Here is a 9846-nt window from a genome sequence, read left to right on the forward strand (position 1 = left end):
GCTGTTGAAGAACGCCACTAAACTCGTTTGGGTTTTAGTTTCGCCCAAGGTACCATGATCACCGCCATATAAACACAAATGCAGATGTTTCTAAATTCAAACTGTTACCATTACATTTTCAAATGTTCAAAACTGTTAAAGCCGGTGCTTGCGGGCGCGGGTGGTAGCTTGCACTTTCCTGTACTGTCCATGAATAAGCTAAATCAAACCAAGCCTGCAACGTCTTCAATTTTGTCGTTTTTGACCTTTTTTGGGGAGGGGATTCCTTTTCTCTCTATTTGTAGGGGAAAATGTGGGAGGATCTATGATCTATGATCAATCTATCAGTTGGAACTGAGTTGGATACCGTAAGATCTCCCCCTTTCCTTTTCTGTTTAATTATCCGTTTCTGTTATTAGGCCGGATGTATTATTGGAGGTAGAGTGTGATATATTTCAATGTTTATAATATTATAATAACTGTCACAAACAATTTATAACTGTCAAGTATTGTCTACTTATTATTACAATCATAATTATTATTTTATATTTAAAATAATTTTTAATCAGTTCTCCTCCTGTTTCAGGATTTTCTTACCATAAAAATTGGCTCCTCAAAACAAATCATATCAAGGAAGTAAAGTAAGAACATGTAGTATCATTTTCAAACATAGCTTGATTTATTGTTATTTTATACTGAAATTATAATCATTACAAATGATTGTCTTCGTAAAGATGTGTACTTATATGAATTATGAAGCACAAATAGATCTTTAAAAATAGTACAAGGTACAAATAGTATCAACAAAGCAAAGTTCTTGTCTCTTATAGGTTCCATATTGTGTTTTAACTTCTTGTCCTACAAATGCACCTGATTTTACCTTAATTATACCAATCGAAAAATCCAATTTCCTGCAGCTCTGTCCTGAATTCTTCTAATTCCTGATCAGTTGGACCTCTCATGGGTGACCTTGCTGGACCAAGGTCAACATTTATCAACGTCATGAAGGCTTTGAGAGCTGCAACGTTGTTACCAAGAAGATCGCCTGCATTAGATATTTTTGGCTGATTTATATATGAAGATACAACACAATGCTTCTCAAAATAAAATTTAACATTTTGATTCTTTATATCTACAGTGCAACCATTTTATAATACATGTTTTCTTTATTAAGTCACATAGTTCCCTGGCGACTGTACATTATTGTTCAAAACTGACAAAATAAATAAGCCAAAAACAATGCCATTATTTTGCCAAAGTAAATTAAAGTAACCCCCACAAGATTAATCAATATAAAAACAATAGATTGAAATACAGCATACAAGAATAATATTACAATGCAAGCAATTTCTGAACTTCCATTATAACTCATATTGTTTGTGATTAACGGTACGTTAAGAAGGACAATGCCTTACCGTGCTTATACATTACTTTACAAGTTTGCTGAGTACGGTACTGATGAAGACGTGCTTCGTTGATGTCACCCTTTGCTGTGTTGTCTAATATTTTCCTGATGACACTTGCCATAAAGTTATATGTACTGCCAACACCTCCATCAGCTCCCATGATCATACCCGCCATAAGTTTCTTCATATGAAATGAAATAATATATACGTTCATTGTTTATGCTTTAAAGGTCCATTATGACACAAAAATGCTCTTATTTTATTTCTCAAAAGCTTTTTAATTTTGGTGTAATTTTATAAAATCAAAATTGTTACTTATCAATTACCTGAACCACCGTTTTCATCTGTTACGTTTTGGCAATAAGTACACTTATATGAATATGTATTTTGTATAAAAGTCAAAATACATTTTACCACTTTTATTACAAAATAATTTCACATTTATCGTTACTTTCTTCAGGTAATAAGCATCTAACATTCTCTAAAACTCTAATTATTCCAACATTAATTGCCCTTTCTAAAGAAGAAAAAATATTTGTTTCTGAGGCATTATCGCATAATGCTCCTTTGAAAACACCTTTAATTAATTATCAATCATTTCAAAAGGCACCTAGTTGTTTCTTTTTCAAAATTTGTTACAAAAAATAAGGACCGATGCTACTGGTGTAAGGTATAATACTTTAAGCAAACAGCATAAATTTGGCTATATTGGGGCTGTTTATTAAAGGCAGCGATCCTTAATTTGCCTTTCCCTGTTTTAATTGAGCCTTCATGGGCAGTTGAGGTCTTTACATTGTCTATTAACGGTCGCCAGTGATATTTATTATTAACAAATTAACAAATTTAATGCATCTAGATATTCACATGGTCGTACAATAAGCTCTATTTGAAGAACCAGATATTCAAATGTTGCATATGACCTTTTATAAAAATCGTTTTCCTGTTGATATTTTACAGATTTAAATAGCATTGGTGTTTTACATGAATTGTCTCAAGACAATGGTATATGCGCTTTATCAAACACCCACCCTTTTCCTTTTCTCACGTCTAAATAAAGATGTGGTATAGTTTTTGTAGTATGGTTAGAATGCACTAAATTATCATTCATGATCTTGAAAAGCACAACACAGAACATCTTTATTCTTTAAAAATGATTTATGTATACGTGGAAGCAACTAAATATCATTTACTTCAGCTGAGTTCACTGTTGTATTCTGGTTTTGCATGAGGATAATATGGTACAGACAGTCTTTGTATGGTTATTAGAAAAAAAATCAACAAGGCAAGGCAACAGTCTTGGAGAATGCATTCACATAATATCAAGCCATACTTCATCACTAGGAAAGGACCCAGTTGGACACCGAATGGGACAAAGAAATAAGGAATGGTCATAGTACTATATAGCTGCAAATAGGGAGTGAGCGAATAAATTGATTAATTCAACCAAAAGGAACCTTTAAATATGCCTTATAAAAGGAAGTTGGATTAAAAGAAGGAGAGGGCAATAATGGAGTGGGTGTTCGGGGAAGTTTGACATTGAATAAAAGTAGGGGGGCGCTGAAGTCAAAGAAGTTTTGTTTATTGCTAAATAAATGGCTTCTACATAGGAACGTGTGAAGGTGTATCATACTGTTTTTAAATGAAATTAGTCACTTTATTATCTTTCAAATTCAATCGGTTTTGCGTAATATTGCACATTTCTTTTCCCTTGGTAAAACAATCCTGTATTGAATTTTATTATCTAAATTTTTGAACTGTCTTGAAGTTATTTTCCCTCATGGAATTTATATTGCGCTCATAATATAATAATAATAATGTTTGTCAAACAGTTTTCAAAAATATTTATGCTGTAAAATGTCATATTGTTCGAAACGTCATAGCTATATCATTATGATTTTTTAAATTACTCTCCCATACAAGGTTGTTATTTCAGAAATCTATACTTTAAAAATATCCATACGTATTTCACAATTATTTTAATCGATATATAAGACTATACACTAAACACTTCTTTGTACATTTTCTGCGCGGAGGAAGTGTTGTAAAGTGGTTTGGTATCTTCACACTTTGTTCAGAAAGCACTTCTGATGAAAATTGCAATATATATATTGCTTTTTTTTGCAGTATTTTTTTCAACTCGATACGGCTCTTTGGAAGTACGTACTGCTGCTTTTAACTCTAATTCAAGACTTAGATTACAAAATGAAACGTTGCAGAGATTTGCTAAAAAAACATCAGAAAAATGTCAAATCTTTCAGCAAAACATGTATTAGTTATCCTGCATCAAGTAAGGAATCATATGGACCTGTGGTGCAATTTTATCTTTGAATAAATATTTATTTTTCAGAAAATTTATTTCAAGTGCCATGTGTGGGAAAATTAGTTCAACAAAATTCATATTAAAACCATTTCAAATATAGTTTAAATATAAGTTACTATCAACGAGGGAAGCACCACACGAAATGTAGTCCATATAATATCCGCAGACAGATACATTGGAGAGGGCATACAATGCGATATCAATGGGTAAAGGGGCCAACATAGAGTACATGGAACTGGCAGAGAAGATAGGGAAAAACGGACAGATAATTAGTCAATTTACCTCGTCACAACCATACATGAGGTTAAACTTTTTATCATCTCTGTTTGGTGCTGGAACGTGTACGCACCCAATAAGGTCAACCAAATCTTTTGAGGAGAATTTTACACCCACGAGTGAAGGTATTTCTTTCACGGCAGCTTTTAAGAAGTCTTCAACACAAGCTTTTGAAAAAATACAAGAAATTACATAAAACTGTTCGAAGGAAACATATAGTCATTGCAACAACAAAATAATTTTAGCTTGCTATATTTCCTTTTAGATTGTAAATAAATGCATTGAAATGTATTATATATATTTTAAAGAAATGAGCTAATAAAGCAAGCGATATACTGTAATGTTTACAACCGATAAAAACATGTAAGATTCATTTGGAGTGTTTTTATTCCTTCGTAGTGTAAACTATATAGTCATGTAAATTCAACTTAATATGATTGAGTTATATAATCATAATAATAAACAGAGCAATTAATTTCAATTAGTTTTTGTCCATTTATAAGCAAAAAATCATTCAATGACATGCAGATATATGCAACACATGGTACATTTAAACGTATTGATAACATATACATTTACATCATACCATTGATGTAAATGAACAAATCTGGTTGTGTTAAATCATTTTCGATAAAATCCGAAAGTAAAAACATTTATCTAAATAAATCACGATCAAAAGGAAGAGCTACATACGTTCAACACCAGTTGCCCCAGGCAAATGGTAAAAATAAAACGGAAGGTTTGGTGCAGCATTCGCAACTTCTCTACAATATTTGACAAGATAGTCTGAAATAAATATGGGCAAATTTCTTTTGGTAAGAATTGTTTATATTTTCTTTATTTTCTTGGGCACACAACAGGTTTCCTTTGTAATATAGTTATAAAGGTCTATTTTAGGCACACGCATTGCATTTGTAGTACAAAGGTACTATTAAGTTTTGTTGAATAGAATGGCGGCTAGGCCGGGTGGTTAATGCGTCGAACTAGAAATCTAATCATTGTTGGCCCGTGGTATCAAACCCAGTCAGACGGTGTTTGGGTGAGCAACATTTTTTTATTAAAAGCGTGTTTCCAGCAACTGGATCGATAAGTATATAGCTCCCCACACTTCCGAAATAAAAATAAACTAAAAGTAATGTTGAATGATACACATATCGGAATTTAAAACAGACAAAGTCATGTCAAGAATAATATATCGCCTGTCGAAATAAAGTGTATAAATTTGTTTAGAATTCAGTCAAGAAAACACGTTGACATTACATTTCTCGGGTTGACAATTATTACTATCAATCTCAGAGGTCACTTTGAAAGCAATCGGAGTTATTTTGTCATTACTTTTATGGAAATCTTTGTCGCAAAATCACAAAGGCATATTTATCTGCTAAAAATTAAAATTTAAAATCGAAAATTGAAATATATGTCTTTCCTTAAATCTGAACAAATTCTTATAAACATGCTTATGTTTTTACAGAAATAAATATATTCATAATAAAAGATATTTGGCTTACCCACTGTTTTTGGCTTAAAGAAGAGTGGTGGTACAGTCGCAATTGCATCAGCCCCAACTTTCACAGCATGTTCCGCCTACCATTTAACACAGACATAAATGAGAGAAAAGCATTTGAAATACTAAAATAAGCCACACAAATAAAAATATTATGCTTGAACATTGTGTATTTAACACAGAGCATAAGTTAATAAATGAAAAGCATACGTAACCTATTCTGTTTAGAGAGTTACATTGAACTATCACAAAAATAAATTGAAATGATTTATAGTTCATCAATGGATCTAAATATTTATCAATACATATTTAAAGATAGCTAAATTCAGACAATCTAAAATCGCATACTAGTATATTTATCCATCTGAATCAATGGAAAAGGATTTTTAAAAGTGAAAACATTTGTGAAAGGGAAAAACTATTTTAAGTGACCTAAAAAGATTTACTTTTTACCTTTTTTCCAAATAAATGCTCTAATATTTTAGTAAGCTTGCGTTCGATCATATTATATAAATATTTCAAAACACAAATGTACATGTACGCTGGTAAAGTTTTGCAAAGTTGTACGCCTCCAGATTCATGCTATTTTCCATGCATTTTTTCAACATGTTTTTGAAAATAACATACTGTTAAGTGAACAAAGAATGTAATTTATCCATAACGCACTTACATTCCACATAAATTACCAAAAATATGCAAAATTAGCCCTTACTGTGATATTCACGCAAAAGAAATATAGTGATCAGTCATTAAAGGTCACATAAGATGTAAATTATCATTTGAATCTTGTATCATTTCAGACGCAATTGCATCAGCCCCGACACACATGTTTCGCTTAGATTTTCCTTAAAATCTTAAAAAAGTTTGATTTTCTTGCAACATTTTATCTGGAGGCATGCAGATTCAATGCTTACACATGTGATTTTCATTATCAATAAATGCATGATATTAATATTTTTTCAGTACATTACCATTGCTATTGTATCGTGAAGATTCAAAGCACCGACCTGCACTACGATTGACTTTATTTTACCACTGTGAATTAATAAACATTAAAATGTTAGTTTCGTTTCAAACGGTGTGCAATTTCAGTAACATGTAGATATCAATTATAATGCTTGACTGTTTACCACTATTTTTGTAGCTTGATTAAAGTTAAGGACATGTGTACAATGTTTTTGATACAATGTCAACGTGAGTGAGCATCCCACCAGAATGGCTTTAGGCGACAAAGTTTCGCAACAGACCAAGTAAATAGTGTTTGTTTTTTTCAAATAATATTTCAAGAAAAATTTATGACCCATGTGATTAAACATATAATATTATGGGTAAAAATAGAATATGAATCGCGAACTTTTAAACACATTTAAATATCAATTGTTAGGCATAATTCTTATTATGATTCAAATAACTATAAGAAACCACTCTGGATACAATAAATATCTATTTTACAAGGTTGATCAGCCTTCAATATTTCGAGGGATTAAGCCCCTCTTTATTAAGGTAATAGCAAACCCCTTGATTAAAAAGGTAATGTAATGTCTATAATAGTATTCAAAATTGATTGAAAACATTGACACCATTTGCCATACGTTTCCACAAGTCTAGATGATCTATTGCATACCTCTTTTTTCCAACCTCTATCCACTTTTCTACAATCTTTTCTCTTTCTTCGAGTGTCAACGAGAAACCTTCACCAGTTGTTCCATTTACTGAATTACAAGGCAAAAGTGTGAAATTTTGAGACTTCACTTTCATTTTGTAATTTCTCTAAGTGATTCTAAATAACATATTTCCGACAACATTTATGTTTTTAAACAAAGTCATATATCAATAATGTTTGACTGTTTTAACACTTCTAAATTCAAGTTTAGGACCTGCGTACGTGGATTTGAATGAGTATCTCATTGAAAGTGTTACCATTAAACATGTTGAACATCAAGCTCACAAAGATTTTTATCAATAAGATGATAAGCAAATTAAAAACCAGTGCTTTGGTTAGTCAAACATGTTTATCAGTTAGTAAGATCTGTTTGTTTAATTCATATGGGCTACATGTATCCTATATAAGGCAAGGTGTTTCAAAAAGGTATTGAGTTAACAAATTCACATAGTTTGGTAAATTCTATGTTGTTTAACTGTCATTATTATAATATTTATCAACATGTTTTTAAAATCGTAAGATTGTCCATTCATAATATACAACGGATCTGCAAAGATTGTCGACTTCGACTTCTTTATTTGTATCTTTTCTTGCAAAACAGTTCATTTCTTAAATATTTAGCGACAACGAGAGAAAGAAAGCATTCTGCGTATTAAATAAACACTGTTATTTTATGCTAGATAAAGATAACTTACCATATATTTGGGTGATTCCTTTGCTTGTAAGATGGTTACAATACATTTCAAACTTGTCGTAATCGACTTCCCTGAAAAAGATGTACAGTATAAACACAATGGGCTTTATCTATTTGCAAGCAACACTAGTGTATAATTAAAAGATTTCTTGTTGCCCTTTGAGTGCTGAGATACAGCAGTCAAGTGTGTCCATTATTTCTTCACTGACTCCTCCTTAATTCTATTATATTTAAATTGATATTTGAACCGGTATTAGTAGGCCAGATACGTTGATATGTTGCTTTTTACTTTGCATCACATGAACAGGCTAAGTGAAACCAAATCTGTAGTATTACCTTTTTTGACATTTTGTTTCCATCGCTCTCAAGGACTTCTAAGTCTACACAGTTAATCTAATTTATCTATTTATAATTCGTTTGTTTTTAAATATCATGTTTTATAGAATACGAATCCTAAATAATAAAAAATATCGCTTAATTATAACCATGAAGTCAACAGTCTGTGTTAAAGTTAATATCTATATTATATTTTGTCACTTAAGTGGGTGTTTTACTCTATGCCATCATTACCATATGGGGGCCTGCGTGTTCATAACTGCTGGTAATCACAAACACGTAAGCTTCTTACTTTCACTACTGTATAAAGGAAGGGTACACGACACTTAATGTTAAGCCTAATTTCGTTTTTATTTTTGGTCACATTGTTTTCATGAAATGTATTAAATTGGTAGTCGGAACAGAACTTAGTTTTTATAAGTGAAACAGTTTGAGTATAGTCCGAAGAAAACAAACCGGGCATAAAGTCGAATGGAAGATATGAAATTATAAGTCATAATTAGTTTTCGAAATTTACAACAAATGACTTACCCATCTTTTGTCATCGGTGTAAAAACCGCAGGTACCAAACCTTCAAGTTTGAAAGATCCGATCTGTAAATAAAACAAACACAAATAAGAGTGTAATCGATGTTGAAATAATTGATATGATAATATACTTGGAAATGCTGTAAATTTGTCACGCAAATTTTGAGTCATTCATTACAGATGATTTACCGATAATAAAATGCCCGGTATACTTATATATTAACGTTTAAGATATTTGTCATCGTAATTACAAAGATAGCAAAAACAAAATGGTTATAAAGAATTCCTTCCAAATAAATAAAAATGCATTATGAGCATTCGTCGCAACAACTTTATGATTTTATGATTCAACTTGTCGTGTTAATATGCAGGAATGATTTCATTCTTTTTTTGACATTTTCTGCAGTGATATATTAATCTGTATACTTCACATTTTAACCTTACTGTAATATAGTAAACACCAGAATCAAGTAAGATATGCAAGGTCAAGCTTAATTTAACGTTTGGCATTTTCTGAATAACATATAATCATATTTGGTACAAACAAACATGTATTTTAATTTATATTTCTGTGTTTAACATAAAAGATACTGATTTCTTTTTAATTTTATGTATATTTAATGTCAATCATCTATATGAAACAATTAATAAACTGTACTTCCAGTGCATTTTTGTCAGTATATTTCTCAGATGAAGAATATATAAGAAAATATTCATACGAAAGAAGTAGCTTACCGAAGACATTATCTGTTTGTTCGTGTATCTCCTTATTGTACGTAAATGGAGTATAGTTGTAGTTAAATACACTCACTTTATCCTACATACCTATAATCATCTACATATATATGATAATTTATACATCTTAAATTTGTTTGCTAAGTAGAGATATCAATTTCTAATCTTTATGCGTGGTGTTGTAACATTTGTTGAATATATTAAATATGGATATATATGCATGTGCATAATATTTATAATTACATTTTGTTCGTTATGGCATGATTCTTGATTTTGAGGCATTGAACGTATGACGTCATTTTTTTTACGTGCACCTTTTCCCGCGCTTTTGAAAAAAACAGTGTACAGTCACTGGGTTTTTATTTTTCACTTGTTTTTAAAAGCAATTTGTTTAATGAATTCGTTA

General features: G+C 31.0%; 1 protein-coding gene across 1 annotated transcript; it reads right to left on the reverse strand.

Annotated features, from left to right (window-relative positions):
• Nucleotides 1–636: 636 nt before the first annotated feature.
• On the reverse strand, nt 637–9567 carry LOC132752450 (N-acetylneuraminate lyase-like). Its single transcript, XM_060742776.1, has 10 exons — nt 9441–9567; nt 8710–8771; nt 7844–7914; nt 7110–7197; nt 6457–6520; nt 5490–5565; nt 4675–4767; nt 3988–4148; nt 1395–1566; nt 637–1024 (listed from the first exon to the last, which is right to left on the reverse strand). Exons 1-10 carry the CDS (start codon nt 9447–9449, stop codon nt 861–863), a joined length of 960 nt encoding a protein of 319 aa, XP_060598759.1. The 5' UTR covers nt 9450–9567; the 3' UTR covers nt 637–860.
• Nucleotides 9568–9846: the final 279 nt, after the last annotated feature.

The sequence above is a fragment of the Ruditapes philippinarum genome, unplaced genomic scaffold (genome assembly GCF_026571515.1).
Source record: "Ruditapes philippinarum isolate M1 unplaced genomic scaffold, ASM2657151v2 ctg4812_1_1_1_1, whole genome shotgun sequence".
Classification (NCBI taxonomy): domain Eukaryota; kingdom Metazoa; phylum Mollusca; class Bivalvia; order Venerida; family Veneridae; genus Ruditapes; species Ruditapes philippinarum.

Excerpts from the sequence above, each read along its gene's own strand:
- LOC132752450 (XM_060742776.1), bottom strand. Across the intron at positions 4,149-4,674 it reads TGGGGCAACTGGTGTTGAAC|CTTGTGTTGAAGACTTCTTA; the intron begins GTATGTAGCTCT and ends TTTTTTCAAAAG. Across the intron at positions 1,567-3,987 it reads TCATGTATGGTTGTGACGAG|AAACTTATGGCGGGTATGAT; the intron begins GTAAATTGACTA and ends TTTCATATGAAG.